Raw genomic sequence first — 22,603 nt, forward strand, 5'->3', positions numbered from 1 at the left:
CGCCAGAGGGGACCGGCCTGGCACCGCCACCCCGGTCCCAACCTCCGGCCACTCCTGCCGGGGTCGTTGCGCGGACACCCTGGTGGGTGGCGTTAGTGCCTCAAACAACGTCATGCTCCGATCGGCCACTGCCCGGCCCGGCACTGCTCCGCCTTTGCCGTCGGCGGGGGACTTCTGAACCCCACCCGGCCTTCCATCCGTCTCTGGGTGGCGATTGTCAAGGGGCGCCTGACTTTATGCTGCGAGCTGACACTGACCGACCCTGCTAAGTTTGCAGCGGCTCCGGCTCTCAGGGGGACAGAGAGTTTTTCTCCCCGTTTCTGGCGTGTAGCGATCATGCAGCAAATAGTCCCCTCACGGATGTGCGTTGTCTGTAAGATGTTTACAAAGCGAAGGACTTTATGAGGGTTGTTTTTTTAAGGAACAGGTCACCGGGCGCTATCGTGAGTGTTGCTGTTTTTCTCCCTGTGCAACGTCAAAAGCGCATCCGGTCTGCATTATGTGAGTGAGAAATGAACTAAGTGGGTAACTTGTGGGATTCAAACATAACTTCAAACACTGGACAACTTCCGCTATAACACGTTTCCTTTTCTCCTCCTTTGAACGAGAAACTTTTCAAAATGCCAAGCGTACAATACTTATGTATCCTGTGTTTCCTCTTGTAACGGGTTTGCAATATAAATAGACATGCAGCTGAATATTTATTGCCTGTGATCTGTGCAGCTGCCGTGGGCAAATGTTAACATAAAAACTTGTGTATAGCTAAATAAAAAAGCAGTATAGTGCTTGTCCTTTTTCTGAAGTCAGTTATAGAGAATAACACAGCTAAGCATATGCTCATCATAATGTATATAAAATGCCGCTGGCTAACTTTCCAAAGAGACCTTTTCGCTTTTATGTTTTAATGGGGACAAAAGGATAATTTCGAAGTCCCTCTATGGTGAGTATTTAAGGTATTTCCGAGTGTTTCGCGTATTTAGATTTAGGGTTTATTTCTATGTTATTTGACTGCACATAAAATCAGAGGTCTGATTTAAATTGAGATCCGAATTGCCAGTGGCGTCACTGGGAGCAGAATCGGAACCGTACATTGGGATAATAGGTGTCATCTTCCTCCCCACACTGGGCAATGAGAACAAATTAGGAGGTGGAAAAGAAATGTCACTCGTTTCTCTGATTCTTAGCGGTAGGCGAATGTATTAACTGTATTTGTATTAAATCTACCTTTACATGTGTAATTTCCCCCTCTCAACCCGCAAAGAGGGATACCACCAGAAAGAACATTCTTGCGAAGCTCACGGCTGTTTTAGGTGTCTAACCAATAGCATCCGAAGAAGTGAGCTGTAGCTCACGAAAGCGCATGCTGAAATTTGTTAGTCTCTAAGGTGCCACAAGTACTCCTGTTCTTTTAACCAATAGCAGTGTCTTGAAAGGAACTCGGTGAATGGAGCTGACGTATAAAAGGAGGGAAGAGTGCAGTAGAAGCCAAGGTCTTGGGTAGGGGTTACCGGGTCCCGCTCAACCAATATGTACATGTATTATTAATTACAGTTCCCAGGGAAAGTACCTCCCCTGGAACATTGCAAAACCCTTGTTCCCTTTCACTCCTTATAGCCAACACTTCATACGCGTTCAGACTTGTTTAGTTACCGGGCGGCGAGGAGATTAAACACTATATGATCCCATCCCAGTGCGGTCTGCGCAGTGTGCTTGCCTCTTGCCTTTTTCAGCAAAAATGCCCATTGCTCCTGAGAACCCGAATGCGCCCCCCGTGTACAGGCTGCTGGCCGGTCACAGGAGAGCCGGTAGAGAGGTGAGCTCAAAAAGGTATGGTCTCCTCATCAAAAATGAATGTAGCTTTCCCCTCCCGCACAACCTGCGTTGTTTGTTTAGTGGGATTGCCATTTAAAGAGGGAGATGGAGTGTTACAAAATTCTACTAGGCTCGCGAAAAGTGACATTTTTTTCGTAGGCGCCTAGCTGTATGTCACAGTCCGCCTGCAATTGTCTGATCATCTCTGAGCGGCACTGGGGTGTTTTATTCGCTTTGTAACGCGTGGTCACCTTTTGTCTGAAAACAAAGTTAAGGATTCCTGAGCCTGTTCACGGCAACTTTTTTCTTTTTCCGTGCTGCAGTTCTCTGATTATTAAAACAGGACCCACACAGTGCAACCCTCCCTTTGCTCCATGCTTAATATGCTTCTCCCCACGTGGCTAATAATCCGGCCTGGCAGGCTGCACGGAGCAAGACGATTTAAAGGAAGAAAATAGGTAGTGATCTGCTAAGGACCCGATTCTGCTCCCATTCAGTATAGCAAGAGCTGGAGCAGGTCCTGTGTCCGGAAGGAAAAACTTCGTGTGGAAGTGGTTTTTGGTAGTTTAGGTTGATGTTTAGGCTCTGTTCCCTTTACGAGCTAGATCCTTGAATCTTATTTGAGCGTTTGAATTTTGCCTTTGGACTAGATGCAGGATCGGCCCCATAGTGTGTAACAAACCTAGTTAATGGTCTGTCCTATTTCAGAGAATTTCTAACTGCCTAAGGAAAGGGAAGTTTCTTCCTCTCTGAAATAGGGCTAGCTCCCTCCTTCCCCCTCGGAAGTCAATCGGAACAAACTCTTCCAGCAGGTAACTCCTTGGCTTAATCAGAGCATTGATCTGAGTTTTTTCCTTTTTCCATTGATTTTTCTGGGGGGAGTGGGAGGAATTTATTTTAAATCTCAAACCAGTTTAGACAATCGGCAATAATTGCATAAAACACTCCACTTTGTCCTGGTCATTTTTACTTTAATCCGTGAATTAAAAATATATACAATGTACATAAACGACGAGGAAGCTGCATATTTATTTAAAACAATCAAAATGACATTTCCTCTAAATCAGTCAAATGCACAGAGAAATCTGAACGATCCTACACTTCTGGACTCGGATAATTGTGGAGTAAACAGCGGGTCTCTAGGCCTGACCCAAAACCCATGAGTCAATGGGAGTCTTGCTGCAGACTTCAGTGGGCTGTGGTGGATGAGGGCAAATAGCAAAGGAAAGTGGGTCGCACTGAAGTGGTGAGGCACTGAGGAATTGACAAGAGATTCAGAATTTGCTGTGCAATTTGAAACCATCAGCAGTTACTACTTTGCTTTGGCTATTTCAGCCTGGCACCCAACAGTGCTCTTCTCCTGCGCCTTGCTGCCCGGTGACTAGTAAATGGACAGTCAGTGAATCGTTTTGACCCGTCCGTTTTTTTTTGTTTACAGTTAACAGATGAACCGTCTCACTCAAACTGGACACATTTGAAGTTTCACCTAAATAATTTTTCTCTTCCTTTTTAAAATCAAATATCCCCCCTCCCCCGAAACCTCCTAATGTTAACTCACACGGGAGGCTATGCAGTTAATGTATTACATCCAAAAAGGCAGCGTTCATTCTGACTTCCCTTGAAAATTCATCTCTAACCCACCTCCATGTGCTTAAACTTCGCGGGGGCGGCTCTGAGATGAGGCCATGTAAAAATGTAAAGATAAGTGCCTCTACGGGATGGTCCGCAGGCACTGGAAAACGCCTCACACTGTTAACTTGATACTTATGGCATCTCCTCAGGTGAAACAGAAACGAATTTTTATTTCATTGCTTTTACTATATGACTAGTTGGGTTCATACAGAGAAGTATGTGTTATTGCTCATAATACTTTTCTTTGACTTTATACAAACATTTTTCTTTAAAAAAATAAACGGAAAAACTATATAGTACGTAAGGGTTTTCACGTTCGACGAACCCAATCAAGAGAAACCATGGTTTTCATAGTCTCTTTAATCCCCAATCCCGGCATATATGAGCCGTATTCTGAACGAGACAATAATACCACATTATAAAGATCACGTACACTGGGATTACACGTTTGCAGTGTTCCTCTTATGTATGAGTAGGTGTATCGTGACAAAACCTCTGCCTAGGGAAGTAACCGGTTTTTAAAACTGTAATTCGTCATCATTAACATTTGTTTCGTGTTTTTAAAATATAAAAGGCCAAAGTAGCCATCAGCGGTGTTTGAGCCCGACCCTGCAGTCCTAACTCGCTCAAACTCTTTGGACTGCAGGATCGGGCCGTGAAATTGCAAGAAAATAGCCTTTGGTGGAGTAGTTAAAGACGTTTAAGAAGCGCCTCAAGGCTACATTAAGGGTGATCAAGATTATTGCAACCCCCCTCCCCTATTACACAAAACCAGCCCCGCCTCCTACCTCAAATCTTTCTCTGCGGTCAATATGATGTGGTAGGCAACGCTCAGTGAAGCGAATGGAAAGAGTCTCATTGACATCAAAGGGGATGGATCCGGCCCTTATTGCGTAGGCTGGCAGCATAAACTACTGCGTTAGCAGAGAAACACTTCAGGACGTGCTCACTGGTCAGGTCAGGTCTTTTTAACTCGTGGCATCTGCTTTTCAAGGGGGGGAGAAAATGACCACACGCAGGACGAGTGATATTTAAGGCCAGCTCCTAATTACCTAGCGAGAGACGTGACAATGTAACTTCGTACTAAGGGTTTAGCACAATGAGCTCGTGTCCATGGCGGCTGACAGTACGTTTCCGATCAGACGCAAAGGTAAGAGATTATGGGAAGCCTTCTTTATACAGCAATTCCCTTCTTACGCTTCCCAAAGCATCCAGAAACTAACTAACCTAGAGCGAAACTCCTTAAACTGGAAAACAAAGAGAACGCATAGCTCCAAAAGAAGTGACCAGCTTGAGTTTCACAGGAAAAAAAACCCGCAGGGTTTTACAAAATCCATAAAACCCGAATATAAAACAAACATATCTGTCTTCCACCTCTTAAAATTAATGATAAAATCTAGACCTTTTCACATAAAAAAACAACAACTTTGTTTTGTGTTGCTATACTACTATTGCAGTGAAATACTATGAAAAATACATCCATTCTCTCTTTAAAATCAGGAAATCCTGTACTGTAAAGGCAGCAGAAGAGTAAGATGTATGTTTGAGGCTTGCATGTTATTTGAGGGGCTTCCAACCATTTTTTTTCTTGAATTCAGTGGAGCCAAGATTTCACCCCTATCCTTCAATGGGGTCTGAAGCTGAGGGCTGTGATCCTCCTCTTTCCTTTGGCATATGCTGGAGGGGGCCCTGAATATTTTTCTGTTGTAACGTGGACTCACAGTAGGAAAGAGGCTGAGAACCACTGCTTTAATTCATAGGCATCAGCTCTCATTTTGGATAGGCACTAAGGATTACCTAATGTATCAAATAGTAAACAATACATTCTTGGCAAGATTCTACTCTCACTTAACTCCATATAAAACCTCAGTCATGCACTCAAATCTGCATAGGGAATGCCCACATGGAGCCCTCCCCACTCCCCATTGGAGTCAATGAGACTCTATGAGTGTAGGTGGCCATGCTAATATATGTGATTGCAGGAGTGAGGCCTAAATTGGGAATTACTCCTGAAGTCATTGCAACTACATTGGTATAAGTCAGAGTGAAATGTGAGTGAGATCAGACTCAAGCCCTGGGTGTTTATTTCTCTGCAAGAGACTGCTGCAGTTTGCAACAATTCACTCCCAAGTTTCAGCCCCCTTCAAGAGGACAGTGGATTGGTGATTCTCTTCTCTCAGGTCAGTTTCTGGCAGGCTGTCTGATTTATGACTTATGCTCCATCTGAGTAGCCATTCACACCTCTCTCACTATCAAGTATTTGTAAGCTGTTACACTTCTATTTTTTATCTATTTCTTATATAAAGTCCTTTAGTTGCTTGTAGTCTGGTATGTACATACAAATAAAACAGAGAGCAAGTCCAACTCTGTTGGACCCAATTGCTTCACAAATTACTGCCTCTGGACCAGAGGCATCATTTCTGGCAGAGCTATCAAGAGGTATGAACAAAGGCCTGCTCCCAGTAAATTCACTGGACATTCTGCGTAGAGGAGTGGGCCTGTACTTACAACTATATGAAAGTCTGTGTTTTGGACTCTGTATCTGTCACTATAGAGCAGTAAGAAAACTGTCCTGTATAAATATTTCAAGCAATGTACTAAAAATATATATTTTGATTGCTTTAAAAATACCTTCTATTGTTTTGCAAAGGAAAAATTTCCTTGTGGGCCAAATTCTGTTGTCTTAACTCAAGGAAACTGGAGACCCTACTAGTTTAACATTGAATCCTTGCCTGGATATCTATTTGTGCAAATCCAACACTATTTTTGGTGACTTCTTTCTAGCCCAGTGAGCAAGTAATGCTAATTGACTGTATCTTTTACAAATTTAAGATATGGATGTTTTTCAATTAAATCTAAGATGATTGTAAGCCTCTGAAAATAATTGATTCTGTTTTATTATTAATTTTGCACAAGACAGAGGCTTATCTAATTTGAAAGCAGTTTGTATAGCTCAAAGTTCTTCATTCAGAGCAGGGTTGGATTAATACTACTTGTTAATAATGTGCATCACAGTAGTGTGTTATTGAGACCAAAACAGAAAAGGATTCTCAAAACACAACAGGTCTGCTCTTGCTCAGTGAGAGCTTTGCTGTTCTCTTCAATGGGAGGAGTATCTGGCCTCAAATGAGTATTTATTCCACCTGCTATATTGGCTTGAGATTTCCTAGCCTAACTTTGTTTCCTATTCACTCTGCTGCTTGAGGTTGAAAACATCACAGCAAACAGGTATTTGCTCCCTCTAGTGGTAACATTAATTTGATGACCTGTTCAACATGGTTATAATTGTCAGTAATGCTGGGACATAGCATAAGTCTTTTATGTCCTGATCCAACAAAGCATTTAAGCACATGCTTAACTTTAATCTTCCCATTGACTTCAGTGGGCTTTGGATCAGGCCTAAGTGCTTTGCTGAACTGAGATCTTTATGCAGAAGTCCCCACAGAAATCAGTGAGGAGTTCTACCTAAAAAGGAATGGGCCAATAGGCCCAGAGAGCTGCAATTTTAAATGTGTGCACAGTAGAATCTTATGACTAATGGGACTTTTGTTTCTGAATCACTGCATTTGTATGTGTTAATTATATTCACAACTTTACTGTAAAATAAATAAGACAGCATATAAACTATACATAAAATATGATCATTTTGAAGGGAATATTCTTTTGATAGTGTTAATAAAAATTAAATCCTTTACTCGTTTTAGTGTTTTCTCAGAGGAAAGATTATTATGACTATATTAGCTGGCTCCTTCCCAGACAAACGACAATGGGGAAAAATTCCATTTGGATTTTTTTTTTTATGTTTATTTGGGTTGTATTTTACATCTGACACAGGAATATTCTAGCTTCCATCTTTTGGCTGGAGAACTTTACCAAAATCAGTTACTGCAGGACTGGACGATGACATCAAACAAGGCTGAAAACTAAGCTTCAGTTCTCCCAACCCCTAATTAATAACAAGGGAGGACATTTTTATAGATAATTTTAGAAAAGTAATAAATAACGAGAGTATTGTTTTTTATAGACAGTCAGGCATCATTTTTATGCAGTACCATATGTATGCACAGCGTTTCCCTTCTAAATATTCACTATGGACATTAATGGAGCTGCATCTATTTATACCAGCTGAGGAACTAGTCCACTTTCTTAACTCATCTGTTTTCAGAAATCCTTACCCTGCATTGTTAAAAAAAAGTGTGTACTCTTGTCAAATTCTTGAAAATTGTTTGGAGCCACATGTATAGCTGGTATAGTATATAGCTATATCATAAGAGAGTTTCAACAATGCAGAAAGAAAAGAAAAACATGAACTTAATTTAAAGACTAACGTTGCAATCTGTCAGAATACAGCTAATATTTATAAAACATGGGTCATAATCACCTTTCCATTACTCAGCATGGAGTGGAACAGATGAATACCACTCTTCTTAAAAAGAACAGGAGTACTTGTGGCACCTTAGAGACTAACAAATTTATTTGAGCATAAGCTTTCGTGGGGTACAGCTCACTTCTTCGGATTCATGCAGTGGAAAATACACACAGAGAACATGAAACAATGGATGTGACCATACACACTCTAATGAGTGATCAGTTAAGGTGAGCTATTACCAGCAGAAGGGAAAAAAACTTTTTGTAGTGGTAATGAAAATGGCCCATTTGCAGCAGTTGACAAGAAGTTGTGAGGAACAGTGGTGGTGGTGTGGGGGGTAAACATGGGGAAATAGTTTTACTTTGTGTAATGACCCATCCACTCCCAGTCTTTATTCAAGCCTAATTTAATGGTGTCCATTTTGCAAATTAATTCCAATTCAGCAGTCTCTCGTTGGAGTCTGTTTTTGAAGGCTTTTTGTTGTAATACTGCGACTTTTAGGTCTGTAATCGAGTGTCCAGGGAGATTGAAGTGTTCTCCGACTGGTTTTTGAATGTTATCATTCTTGACGTCTGATTTGTGTCCATTTATTCTTTTATGTAGAGACTGTACGGTTTGGCCAATGTACATGGCAGAGGGACATTGTCCTTTTTAAGCAGCAATGAGGGAGGGAAATGGGGCTATGCTACAACATACTTATGCTTGAGATATACCACAATAATGAATAATGTCCCCACATGCTGATGAGCTTATCCAGTGTTTATAACTTGGTATTTTAGCACCTGGGGTGAGCAAGTGCAAACTACTTTCCCTACCACTTTTTTTGGTCATTATTCTGCCCCCATGACTTTGTGCCCTGGGTAGCTGCCCTACTTGCTCTGTCCTGATTACAGACCTGAGCTTGTCAGCTGTGGGGACGGGAGCCTCTTTTTAAAAGAGCAGGCCTTTGAGTCCTGTAAAGGAGAATACAAAATAGGAAACCTTGGCAAAGTAGCACTAATTTTCCTTGTGTAAATGGCTTGGCTTGTCAATGTAAACTGATGCAAATAGATTGCTGAGATTAGAAAGGACATGCAAATGGGCTGCAGCATTTGGCTGCAGGGAACGCAAAACTCCCACCTATGGATGGCGGGTGACCAGTGGGCATGGGTAGGCTAGCCAGTCCCTTCTGCTTGGGGCCCTCCCGCCGGAGCCCCGAGCCCCCAGCCAGCTCCAGTCCAGAGCATGCTCCACTAGCCTCAGCCTGGGGCAAGGGTGCTGGAGCCCTCCCAAAAGTGTGTGGGGGGGGCAGGCTCCCCACAGCTGCCTGTGCAGCTCTCCCCAACCCTGCTCTGGCTGGGAGGGGGCCCTCGGAGTTGCAGCCCAACCATGATAAGAGCCGGGCGGGCAGCTGTGGTGGCCCGAGCAGCCCCCCCTTCCCGGGGTATGCGGAGGGGCTGCAGCTCCTCACAGCTGCCTGCGCAGGGCTATTACCATGGCCGGGCTGCACCCGCTGGAGACGGGTCGGTGAGAGCCGTGCAGGCTGGCGTGGGGCCGTGAACCTTCCTCCTGCCCCGGGAGGCTGGGGGGGGACATGGTCAGAAGCTGCTCTCTGCTCCCCCGCATCCCAGGCAGGTGGAGGGTATGCCGTGGCTCTCCCAGGGCTGGCCTGGCCAGCAGGTGGACTTGAGGGGAAGGGGGCAGGGTCCGCCCTGGTGAAAAGGGGATGGGTCAGGCCTGCCCACTTTTTAAAAGTGGGAAAGAAGAGCCACGGCGGGAAGCAGGAGAGGACCGGGGGGTGGATTGTGGGCGGGGCCACGCAGGCAGTTTTGGTAGGCTGAGCCTTCTCCTGCCTTTGTTACCCGCCGCCCATGTTGCTGCCCCAAATGTGGAAGCTGCTGCAAGGGGAAGTCCCTGCTTGTGCCACTAGGAGCACATGGGGCCTGTTCCATGTAGACTTCACAACCCCTCCTCCTTTAAGTTGCACAAGGAGAAAGAGAGGGATTACGGCCACGCTGCACTGAGTGGGAATCTTGTAGTCTGTGTTGGAACAAAAGCCGCTGCTCCTCTGCGCCATTTGTGCCTGGAGTTGGGACCACTTGATCTGCCTTCACACCAGTCTCATAGTCCGTGGCTTTTGCAGCCTTCCACACCTGCCTATGCAAGGTAAGTGTGGAGACTGGCCTCTATCCACAACTTTTAGGGGATGCTCAAGCAGCTCAGTGGGACTGCTCCATATACTTCCCAGTTCCCACCCCATGCAGCTCCCACAAAGGCCTTCCAGCAACTTGTGTTCTTTTATTTGTTAGAAAGTTTATTTAACTTCCTAACATACCAGTAAGTATTGTTACTCCCATTTTACAGAGACGGCACCAAATTCTGATTTCAGATACACCTGCATGAATCCAGAGTGTGGAGTAACTCTGGATTTACATGTGTACAATTTAAATCAGAATCTGGCCCAGGAAACTGGATCTACAGAAAGGCTGAGGCTAAAATTTTTTAAATTAGGTACCTAAAATTATACACCCAAATAAAGGCACCTAATTAAGATGAGGTGGTGGAATTGATACCAGTTCAGGGGTGAGCAAACTATGGCCTGGGGGCCACACCTGGCGCTCCAGACATTTGAATCCGTCTCTCAAGCTCCTGCCAGGGAGCAGGCTCTGAGGTTAGGGGTCTGCGCGGCTCCCAGAAGCAGTGGCATGTCCCTCCTCTGACTCCTATATGTAGAGGCAGCCAGGGGGCTCCATGTGCTGACCCCACAGCTCCCATTGGCTGGGAATTGTGGCCAATGGGAGCTGCAGGGGCGGCACCTGCGGACAGGGCAGTGTCCAAAGCTGCCTGGCCGTGCGTCTGCATAGGAGCCGGATGGGGGCCATGCTGCTGCTGCTGCTACTGGGAGCTGCTTGAGGTAAGTGCCGCCCAGAGCCTGCACCTCTGACTCCCAACCCCCTTCCCCAGTCCTGATCCCCATCCCACCCTCCAAACTCCTCCATCCCAGCCCAAAGCAACCTCCTGCACCCCCAATCCCTCATCCCCACCCCAGAGCCCACACTCCCAGCTGAAGCCCTCACCCCACCCCTGTGCCCAAGCCTGGAGCCCCCTCCTGCACCCTAAACTCCTCATTTCTGGCCCCGCCCCAGAGCCCACACCCCCAGCCAAAGCCCTCACCTCCTCCCGCACCCCATCCCCCAATTTTGTGAGCATTTATGGCCTGCCATGCAATTTCTATACTCAGACGTGGCCCTCGCACCAAAAAGTTTGCCTACCCCTGTACTAGTTACTGAATCAGCATGAGCTGGTCTCCGTGCTTTTCACCTCTGCACACCAGAGGGAGCAACATAATGTGGTGGAGACAAAATGAAGCCTGTTTTTCACAGGGAGAGATCAGTGCAGACATTGACATGGGCGGTGTTAAATATTCTCACTGCAGGTGGTGCTGTTTGACTACTTTCTACATTGCTTCTAGAGTTAATGATTAATGTTGAAAATGATAATATAGAACTCAGAGGATTAATCTGGTCTGTTTTGAATTTCTGGTGCCATTTGAAACGATTCCTTTTGATTAACAGAATAATTACCTTCTCATTAATTTAATACTGTTTTTGTCATAGGCCTGAGCTTTATGCAACATAGCCTCAGTGTTATTGCAATATTCCTTTGGCTGTGTAATTTAAAATATTCAAACAATAAGAATGAAGCAATAATTGCCCTTATATCATATCTGTTTCTATTAATAGCCAAAGAGGAAATCAAAGGCATTTAAAAGATCAAGACAATCATTAGCAGATACTTGGGTTTATTTTGATAAATGGGCTTTATTGCTGTTAGGGTATGAATTATAAAAGAACCATAAAATAAATTTGCTGGCTAAAGAAGGAAGTTATTAAATATTTGTTAGGTAGATATTTTGATTAGTTGATGAAAGGTTATTTCATCCCTGATGAAAGAGAGAGGGAGGGAAACATACTAAAGAAAAATCCTGAACGTTTTTCCTGCCAAGATAGCATAAACAAATGCCATAAAAATTACCTTTATTGTATGTGAATGACATGCTAATATCACTTGCATTAAATATTCTTATCCTCTCTTTTTATGGACTCAGTTTGTAAATCTTACCTCAGCATTGCTTGCAGTCCTATGGATATAGGGGCCGTGAAGTAGCCACTGCTCCCATAGAGGAAAGGATCAGGAGCTGCCAGGGCCAGTGCAAGGATGTTTCGTGCTCTAGGCGAAACTTCCACCTTGCACCCTCCCCGAGCCCTGCGGCAGCTCCCTGCCCCCGCCCCGCCCTGAGGTGCCCCCCCGTGGCAGCTCCCCCCCCACCCTGAGATGCCCCCCCTGCGGCAGCTCCCCTGCGTGCCACCCCCCCCTTACTTGCTGCAGGCGGCCCTCCCTGCGCCCCCCTGCCCTAGCTCCCTCCGCCTAAATGCCAGTGGTGACTGGGGCGGCCGAAGATCCGGCCGCCACTGTCACCGCTGAAGAAAATGGCGCCCCCCAAATCCCAGCGCCCTAGGCGGCTGCCTAGGTTGCCTAATAGGTTGCACTGGCCCTGATAAGCCTTTGAAAAAACCTCAGGGTGCACATGGTCAATAAACACTTGTTATAGAGTTTGGCAATTAAATAATAGTCTCCCTATAAGGATCATACTATAGCCTGGGATTGTGGAGGCTGAACAGGATTCACAGGATTCTCTGTAATTACTGCTCCTGGCTGCTGTGGCCTACTTTGGCACTGGAGGGAGCACATATGGCCCCCTCTCCCCAGCAGCAGAACTGCACCGATCCCACTGCCGGTGGCTCTCTGCACCCATAGTGGAGCAGGCAGGATTTGCCCCTCCAATTGCATTTTTAAAGAATATAAAGCAGTCCTGGGTTGATATGTGAATTTTAAACTGGAGCAGATTTTTACAATTGTTTCATGCAAAGAGTGTTTGCAATGGAAAAATGGACAGACCCTTCCCTAACACAATACTAACTAGCTAATCCTTATTATGACATGTTTTGAGGTCACATTCTCACTTCACCACAGAACTAGGTTTTCCAGTTACTTCAATGGGACATTTCTCTTTTTAATTTAATGGTGGAATTAAGTAATAAGAGAAAAGGGTTATTGACTGGAGCTGGTCAAGAATTTTTTAACAAAATTGACACTTGCTAATGGAAAAACATTAATTGAAACCAAAACTAGTTGCAGGAAAGGGATGGTATTAACTAATTTCTTAGTTTTAAAAAAAGTTGATTTTTATTGTTGAAACATTCCTTTTTCACATTTTTTTAAACAGTTAAAATTACTTTTATTTTGAAATGTAAGTTAATTTATATTTTAAAAGGTTGACAAATGTAAAAGGTCAAAATCAAAATGAAATTTTTTGAAATTATTGAAACAAAACATTTTATTGACCTGATCAGAATTTTTTTTTATTTTTTGTCAGGTTTTCAGTTTGTGAAAATTTTCAAGGGTTCAACTTTTCCTCCCAGTTCAGGATATGAAAAATTTCCAAAAATCTTGAAATTTGCATGGGACAGGAAAGCCATTTTCTTCCAACTCTATTATTAACTGAATAGAAAAAGCAGGCTAAACATTGCTTTGTCTGAGAGCAAGGATTAAAACACTGGCAACAAAACTTTATCAAGAGCAAGTATTTGTGATCTGCTGAGAATTATAATTTGTTAGTCTCTAAGGTGCCACAAGTACTCCTTTTTGCGGATACAGACTAACACGGCTGCTACTCTGAAACCTGTGGAGTTGTTTTCTCAAAGTTACACCTCCAGAAAAAGAGCCTTCTCCACCACAGCTGTGGGTTTCTAATTATTGAAACACAGCCATTACATTGTATTAAGGAATCCTTTCACACAGACCTGAATCCAAATTGGCTCATAAAAGCCAAGCTACAGATTGGAACAGCAATAATTCCTTAAGAACTCAATTGTCATATTGACAACTGATTGATTAAAGCTTCAGACACTGTTAGTAATGTATAATATGAAAAATAGGTTATAAAGATGCCTGCCACTGTATGTTAAATTACAAAAAAAAATCCAGAGTATCAGGGGCGGCTCTACAAATTCGGCCGCCCCAAGCAGTCATGCCCAGGAGGCGCCCCCGAGCCGCGGGAGCAGCGGACCTCCCGCGGGCATGACTGCGGAGGGTCCGCTGGTCGCTCGGCTCGGCTGGACCTCCCGCAGCTGCGGGCGGTTCGCAGGTCCGGCGGCTCTGCTGGAGCTGCCGCAGTCATGCCTGCGGGAGGTCCAGCCGAGCCGCGGGACCAGCGAACCGTCCGCAGTCATGCCTGCGGGAGGTCCACTGGAGCCGCCGGCAGAGCGTCCCCTCCGCAGTCATGCCTGCGGCAGGTCCGCTGCTCCCGGGGCTCCGGTGGACCTCCCGCAGGCATGACTGCGGCAGGTCCGCCGGCCCAGCCTGCCGCCCCCCCGGGAAAGGGCCGCCCCAGGCGGGTGCTTGCCCCGCTGGGCTCTGGAGCCGGCCCTGCAGAGTATTAAACAAAATCAGAGAAACGTGTGAAAATAACATTCAGCCGTAAATATTCAGAGATGCACAGGATTAAACCACACAATCTCCTGTAAAACTTTGAAAGTTGAGGGATAAATGTCTAACTCAAACCCCTAAAAACAAGGAGGTACAAATTAAGACTTATACTCTGTGGGCAACTTAGAACTAATGTTTTACCTACAGCTTTTCACTTTTGGGTATATTTACTGAGGGGCCAATTCTGACACTCTTATTTGCATTGGGTCGTTCCATAGGACAACTCAGGAATGCTCATGGAGTAAGGGACTATTCAAGATGAGTAAGGGTGCCAGAATCAGGCCCTGTATGAGCAATAACATCATTGAGCATCTCCTGCCAGTGTGGGGAGGAAGCAAAATTGAACATAGGCATAAGCAACTACTTTTGCTCTGACCCTAGTCCTGGGGCAATTCAGCAACTCACTTGCTGGCTCAAACTGTCTTGCCAGCAGTGTGACCAGCAGGAGCAGCAGCTCACAGTCACATTCCATTTCTCCTACCTTCTTAACAGGAGCTTGGCATTTTGCTCATACGAAGACCAACAGTGGTGAGGAAACAAAATATAGTCTCATATAGCCACATTAAGCCCTCTATAAAGTCCTACCTGGGGATATACAAGGGTGCTCCCTGGAGTCTCTCTTCTGGAGCCTCTCCCCTGGAGCAGTCACTAGTGCAACACTTCCCATGTGCAAACAAGCTATCAAGTGGACCACTGGCTACTCCACATGTTCCACTAGGTTTCTTAAATCTGGTTCACTTCTTACTCACTGCTTATGTAGAAGGAAAAGGAACAGAGGCGGCTCCAGGCCCCAGCACGCCAAGCACGTGCTTGGGGCGGCATGCCACGGGGGGCGCTCTGCCAGTCGCCGGGAGGGCGGCAGGCGGCTCCGGTGGACCTCCTGCAGGCATGCCTGTGGAGGGTCCGCTGGTCCCGCGGCTCCGGTGGACCAGCGAACCGTCCGCAGGCACGTCTCCAGGAGGTCCACTGGAGCCGCGGGACCGGCGACCGGCAGAGTGCCCCCCGGGGCGTGCCGCCGTGCTTGGGGAGGCGAAATCGCTAGAGCCATCCCTGAAAAGGAAGTACATCTCTACCCCAATATAACGTGACCCGATATAACAGGAATTCGGATAGAACGCGGTAAAGCAGTCCTCCAGGGGGGTGGGGCTGCGCACGCCAGCGGATCAAAGCAAGTTCGATATAACGCGGTTTCACCTATAACGCGGTAAGATTTTTTGGCTCCCGAGGACAGTGTTATATTGGGGTAGCGGTGTACATTGCAAATAAGAACAGATGTGTCAAGGCTCAAACCCACTTATTCCACATGCTGGATTTGCAAAATGGCTGTGTAGACAGGAGAAAGGATCAGGACATAATGACTTCTGGTGGAGGTCTGAAATCAGATAAAGTAAAGGACATGCACACATACATATTACAGCTGCAGATTCATCAGTCTGCCTACATTGGCCCTGTTGCATTAGGGTTGGAGTAAATATTACTTGGGTTTTGTTGTTTTAGCTCTTATATGATACAGGTTTTCTTTCTGCTGTTTGGTAAAGCTTTTTTACTAGATGTTAGGAAAAAAGATTGCAGGTAATAGTTAAAATAACCTGTAAACTGTATACAAAATCTTAGGCATGTGCAAGCTACCAGTCTCAGAGCTATAAAATGCACTACCTGCAAGGGAAGCATGCTCTCCTCTGCCACTAGAAAAGCCTTCCACAGCTATAAAGTTTTTTTGTTTGTTTTGTTTGTTTTATTAAACAAGTCCAGGTTGGGATTTACTTCTCTATGCAAGATTTTTCCTGTGCATGGAAGTTATTACAAACACTTCTGGAAAGTGCAGGATGCGAAATAGATTCTTCATTAATTATACCTGGTACAACTGGTAAGTAAGAGGGAATGTGGACTGGTGGGAAGATGTTAGAATAGAGTCATGTGGCTAAGGCTTAAAGTGGATGAGGTGCAGATAAAATTTAAAACAAAAAAAACCCCCAGAGATGTCTGAGATCCACTTTGGACAAGTTGTTCACCAGGAAGAAGGGGGCATTATAACTATATTTATCTGTTCTAACTAATGAATTAAATTCCATGGCTGAGCCATGACAGGTAGTCTGAGCACACTCTAGGTCTTCCTTATAGGTATTTTTTGTCAGAACTTGTGTTTTCTCCTTGTGTGGCAAGACATGATCCTGAGAGGCAGAACACCCACCTCTCCCATTGAAGTCAAGCAGTTTACACACAGTTTCTAATTGCAAATGTAGAACATATCCAATACTATCCTGTGTGAAATTGCATGTGTACTCTCCGCGCTCCCTCTCCCCTGTGCAGCAGAGACACATTCTGTGAGAGAACCTATTCGTGCTGCCAAGAATCAACATGTTGCCAAACGGTGATTTAGCAAGAGATTTCCCCATATACGGTAATCTAGAAGTTATACACTTCCAGTTATGGTTACTCTGTCTCATGGATTAAAGGAATATTGGAAAGCTTGATTCATTTGACTGAAACTCTGACAGGATATATTTTTGAAAAAAAAATCGTATGCTGAAGCAGCCATAGAATAAAGGTTTGATTTTGTGAGGTGCAAGAAAAAGCACAGCGCCAGCTGAAGTCAGGGGGAGAAGCAGATGCTCAGCACCTCTGAAAATCAGGCCCTCAAGGCTATTATGCTCAGATGATATCACGCTCTATAACTATGACAAACTATGCCTTACAGATGGTGCCAACTGAATGGCCTTCTCCAAATGGTCTCCTACTGGTATACTTCAGAAGCTTGGCAGATATATTATTTCATGGTCTAAATTTCACTCTTTCTAGCTGGCATTAAATTAACAATTCACTGTATAGCTTAATCCTTTTAAACTGCATTTTTGTTATCCCATATCAGATAAAACTGGAAAAAATATCCTCAGCTGTAGCTTGATAATTGGAGACTTTGGGCTGTACATTGGTAACACAGTAGTGGAACATAAATGCCTGGTTGTTTCTTTTAGCTGCCAGCTCCAGGGAAGCTTGTTAATTATGGCCACCAAAGAGAGTGCTATATTTCTAGATATTATAACCGGTGACTGCGTAAGGCAGAGGCTGAGACTGTAGTACACAACTACCATATGTCCAATAGTAGGCTCTGTATTTCTGATGAAATCAAAGGAAATATTAAGTTTTAAAATGTGCAGATAGAAACGCCAGCCTCTTGAAATTAACACATATTAGAGAATAAGGCAAATATCCATGGTTAGATGTCTAGTCCAGGGAGTCTCAGTTTTTTCCATACTAGAACCCTCCTCCCATTGAGGTTTGTAACCCTCCACTCCCTGCACCAGGATTAATGACCTCCAGGTCATTCCAACCACGGACACCCCAGGAAGCAGCTTGGTGCTGCAGGTAGGGCAGAAGAGTGGAACTTGGGAAACCTAGGATCTAGCCCCAGCTCTACCACCAATCTGCTGGGTGGCCTTGAGGAAGTCATAGTGCCTCTTTGTGCCTCATTTTCCCCACCTGTAAAAATGCTGATAATGATATTTACTGTCCCTGGCAAAACAGTTTGAGATGATATCTATGGATTAAAATGCTATATAAGTGCCATGCCAACCATAAAACTGAGATTGGACTCCAAGCAAACGGCCAGTATATCCCTGAGTTATACAGACACTTGAGACTAGCCTCTTTAGTATCTGGCTGGTTTGTTTTAAATGTATGCTGCTTTTTGTCTAGATCTTTATATACTACCCCCCCCTCCACACTCACACGATGTCCCTTCTAACTACCCACTCCTCAATTTCCTGTTCCTGGCTCTGCACCTCTCCTCCCCGCAACCTACTTCTTGGTGGCTCTCCCCTCTACCCTCCTTTTCTCCTTACCCCAATTCCTCATTGCCTCTTCTTCACCTCTCCTCACGCCCATAATTCCAATGATTCTGCCCCTCTCCTTATTGAGACCACTAATGATTTGGCCATTTCTCCATTCTGCTAGTCCCCTGGCACTGCAGCACAGTGGGCAGCTCCCAGGGCCGGTGCAACCATTTAGGCGACCGCTGCTAGGATTTGGGGGGCACCATTTTCTTCGGCAGCGACCGTGGCGGCCGGATCTTCGGCTGCCCCGGTCGCTGCCGGCATTTAGGTAGGGGGAGCTGGGGCTGGGGTGTGTGCCTCAGGGCGGAGGGTGGGGGATGGGGAGCTGCCGTGGGAGGAGGGCGCCTCAGGGCGGGGGGGAGGGCGCAAGGTGGAAGTTTCGCCTAGGGTGCGAAACATCCTTGCACCGGCCCTGGCGGAGCCCCCTGGCTGCCCCACATAGGAGCCGGAGGGGGAACGTACCACTGCTTCCGGGAGCTGTGCAGAGTGGGGCAAGATCCTGACTCCACTCCCCGGCTGGAGCACTAGAGCGGGGTAAGCCCCGGACCCCACTTCCCGGCAGGAACTTGAGGGCCAGATTAAAATTCCTGGAGGATCGGATGTGGCCCCCCGGGGCAGTAGTTTGTCCACACCTGGTTTAAGTCAATCTTAACTGTAGGTTACCAGCTCTGCCTAGCCTTTAAAACTCTTGTGTGTTTTTATTCTCATTGATTACTCTTCAAAGTACTCTATACCTATGAATTCACCAGTCCTCACAACATCCTTGTGAGAAAGTGACCTCAATTTTCTAAATGGGAAACCTCAGGCAGGTAGATCAATTGTTTGTCTCTGTACCAAACTATTCCTCAGCACTGGAATTATTAGAATAGAAATCCATTAAATTTCCCTGGGTTTAGTATCATGGGTCGTTGAAGGTCAGTGCAGCAGACCTCTATGAAATGTCCCCTTTTGGGAGAGTCGGTGTGCAAGGATGGCATTGTAGTAAAGTCACAGGCAGTGCTTAATTTGTGCCCTGTCTCCTTTAGGCTTGGCAGTTCATACCCCTGGCACCTCTGCTGCATCAACTCTCAGGGCTTGATGCATGGGAAAAAAAATTGTTTGAGCCCCAGCACCTATTTCATCACAAATTAAGCAGGGGGCACAGGATTTGATTTCGTGCTACTCTTACGTTCTTGAATCTCCCGTAGGCTGCCTTGGAGGCCCTCTATTCCCCAGTTTCCCTATCTGTCTTTTCCCGAGCTCTCCTGGGTCCCTCATTAATATTTGTGAAGCCCGGTGAGATTCTCAGATGGGAGGTGCCACAGAAGTGAAAATTCTCATGACATTATTACTGATCTGACACAGCGCTGCAGCACTCGGTGCTTGAAATCCCCAGCTGTTCAGCTGCTGCGATTTCTGAGCCACCAGGGGTTGGGGTTGCTGTGTGCAAGAAGGAAAAGCTCCAGGGCTGACAGTACGTGATCCCCTGGAACAAATGCGTGACGCTCAGCCCCCCACGCCTCCAGTTACATCTCTGGCAGGGGAAAACAATTCTCAGCTTCTCTTTCCAGGGTTATTTTGGGCTGGGGCAAAGCTCTGGCAAGCCCCTGGTGTCCTTGTTCAAAAGGAGGAGCCAGTTCGCCGCCCAGCGCGCAGTGGAGGGAGGAGCCCCGGGGTCTCCTCTGCTCCCGGCTAAGTTTCCCGAGCAGTGTTTGAGGCGAGAGTCCGCCGAGCTCGGGCCGGGGCAGGGCGAGCCCGAGGCGGCGGGGGCGGCGCTCGCTGCCGTGGAGCTGAGGCGAGGCGAGCCCCGCTCCGGAGGCAGGCGGCCGCGGGGCTGGATTAACTCTCGGCGGCCGGTTCCGTGCGGACGCGAGGGGACTGGGAGCCGCTGGGGGGGCGGCCGCGGCAGCGATGGAGGGGAGCCCCATCCCGGTGCTCACGGTGCAGACCGCCCCCTACCAGGACCAGAAGCCGACGGGCGGCGGGGGGCTGCGGCGGCCCACGGGGCTCTTCGAGAGCCAGCGCAACTACCTGCCCAACTTCGTGCAGAGCCTGCTCTCCTCCATCGACCTGCGCGACCGCCAGGGCTGCACCATGGTGGTGGGGAGCGACGGCAGGTACTTCAGCCGGACCGCCACCGAGATCGTCGTGCAGATGGCCGCGGCCAACGGGGTGAGCCAGCCGAGCTGCGGCTCCCAGCCCTCGGCACCCCGCACTCCCCGCCGCCCCGGTGCGCTCGGCACCCCCCACCCACTGCCCCTCTGATCCACCTGGGGCCTCAGCACCCCCCCCCGGGAACATCCCCTCACTGGCCCCCCTTGCGCTCGGCACCCCCCACCCACTGCCCCTCTGATCCACCTGGGGCCTCAACCCTTCCCCCCCGGGGAACATCCCCTCACTGGCCCCCCTTGCGCTCTGGACCCCCCACCCATTGCCCCCCTGATCCACCTGGGGCTTCAGCACCCCCCGCATCCCTTCATTGCCCCCCTCGTGCACTCTGCACCCCCCACCCATTGCCCCTCTGCTGCCCTGGGCCCTCTGCATCCCCCCCGCATTCCCTCACTGCCCCCCGTGCACTCTACAACCCCACCCATTTCCCCCTCTGCTCCCCTGGGCCCTCAGTACCCTCTTTGCATTCCCTCACTGCTCCCTGGGCCGTAAGCACCACCTACCCATTGCCCTTGTGCCCTCTGCTCCCCTGGGGCCTCAGCACCCCATCTCTGCATCCCCTCATCTCTTCCCCCTGTGCTCTCTGTACCCCCCCCACCCATTGCCCCTGTGCCCTCTGCTCCCCTGGGGCCTCAGCACCCCCCTCCTGCATGCCCTCATTGCCCCCTGTGCCCTTGGTGCACTCTGCCCTCAGGACCCCATTGCCCCATGCCCTGTACCCTCTGCATCCCCCGCATCCACCCACTGTTCTCCTGTACCCACTCACCCCCCTTGTTCTCTGCACCCCCCTACCCACCCAGTTCTTCCCCATTCTCCCACCGAGTCCTTGGGTCCTCTGCTTCCCACTATCCACCTACTTGCTACAGCCCTGTGGCCTCTGCCTCTCCCTGCCCCAGTCCACCCTTGTGCCATTTGCAGCACCAATCATGCCCCGATCCACCCACTGCACCCTTATGCCTTCTGCTCTCCACTAGGCACACACCCACTGCAGCCCTGTACCCTCTGCTCCCCACTATCCATCCATCCATCCATCAAGTCCTCATGCCCTCTGTGCCCTGATTCTGCCATTGCAGGTCCATGCCCTCTGCAACCCCTGCATCCCTCCATTCCCTTCGGTGGCTCCTCCTGCACTCATCCACCAACAGCAAACCCATGTCCTTTGCTCCCACATCAACCCACTGCACCCCTATGCCCTCCATTTCCCCATGTCACCTCCACTCTGCAGTCCCTTGCCCTCTTTGCAGCCCCATGACCTCTGTCCCTCATGTACCCACTGCACCTTTTGCATCCCCATGTCCTTTGCTTCCCCCAGCCATCCTGTGCAGCCCGGGTTACTCCACTTCCCCACCATCCACAATCCTGTGCTGTCTGCACCCCCACCTGCCCACTGCAGCTCTAGGGCTACTCTTGTGCCCACTGCTCCCCTCGTCTATTCACTGCACCCACCCATCTTTGTGGCAGTCAGGGGTCCTGGAACAACTTGTGCAGTGGGGGTGCTGAGAGCCATTAAACCAATCTGTAAACTGTGTATATAATGGAAACCACTTCAAGCTAGGGGGTGCACCCCTAATTCCGGCACCTATGGTGGCAGTGTTCTGTATCACGCACACACTGCCACCAATCTATCTAATCCCTCCACTTACTGCTAGCGTTGCCAACCCTCCAGAATTGGCCTGGAGTCTCCAGGAATTAAACATTTATCTTTAAAGATTATGTCATGTGATTAAATCTCCAGGAATACATCCAACCAAAATTGGCAACCCTACTTACTGAACCCCCATTTTCTCTGTGCCCTTCCACCAAAAGCATTCCCGCACCCTTTCCACTGTCATCCCTATGCCCATCCACATAATGCATCTCTATATCTTCTTTTGCTCCTTCACACATTACAATCCCCTTATTCCCCACCTTCATCCATCAGCCTATTGCAGTCTCACTCTTCTTTTCCCCTCCCTGTCTGCACTCATCCATGATTTCCTCCTCTCACTTTTCATCCTCACCTCCCTACTCTAGCCCTCCATTCTTTCCCTCTTCTTCACATGCTGCATCTGCCCATTCTCTCCCTTGTCTGTCCTGCCACCCGTTGCACCCATGTTCTTCCTTTTCTGAAACCACTCTTCCCTCTTTAGCACCCCTCCACCCACTACACTCTTCTCCCCACTACTGCACCGATTGCATCAACACTCATTTCTCCCTACGCCATCCTTTGCCCATCCGTGGTCACCCTTTTCCCACATCCTTCACATATTACACCCACGTTTCCTTCTTGTCAAAGATCTGA

At 47.6% G+C, this 22,603-nt stretch overlaps 1 protein-coding gene across 3 annotated transcripts in view; it reads left to right on the plus strand.

Moving 5' to 3' along the window:
* The first annotated feature begins 4,479 nt into the window (after window positions 1–4,479).
* Window positions 4,480–22,603, plus strand: part of PGM5 (phosphoglucomutase 5) — a 136,289-nt gene continuing 118,165 nt past the window's right edge. The window contains exons 1-2 of one of the 3 annotated variants that reach the window (XM_045021931.1): window positions 4,543–4,594; window positions 5,542–5,624. In XM_045021931.1, the coding sequence (XP_044877866.1) occupies window positions 4,558–4,594; window positions 5,542–5,624 (120 nt within the window). In that variant the 5' untranslated portion in view covers window positions 4,543–4,557. Of the gene's footprint in view, window positions 4,595–5,541; window positions 5,625–19,653; window positions 20,326–22,603 lie in introns of those variants that run through there. The other 2 variants (XM_045021932.1, XM_045021930.1) reach the window with 2 other exon arrangements.

The sequence above is a fragment of the Mauremys mutica genome, chromosome 6 (assembly GCF_020497125.1).
Source record: "Mauremys mutica isolate MM-2020 ecotype Southern chromosome 6, ASM2049712v1, whole genome shotgun sequence".
In the NCBI taxonomy this organism is placed as follows: domain Eukaryota; kingdom Metazoa; phylum Chordata; order Testudines; family Geoemydidae; genus Mauremys; species Mauremys mutica.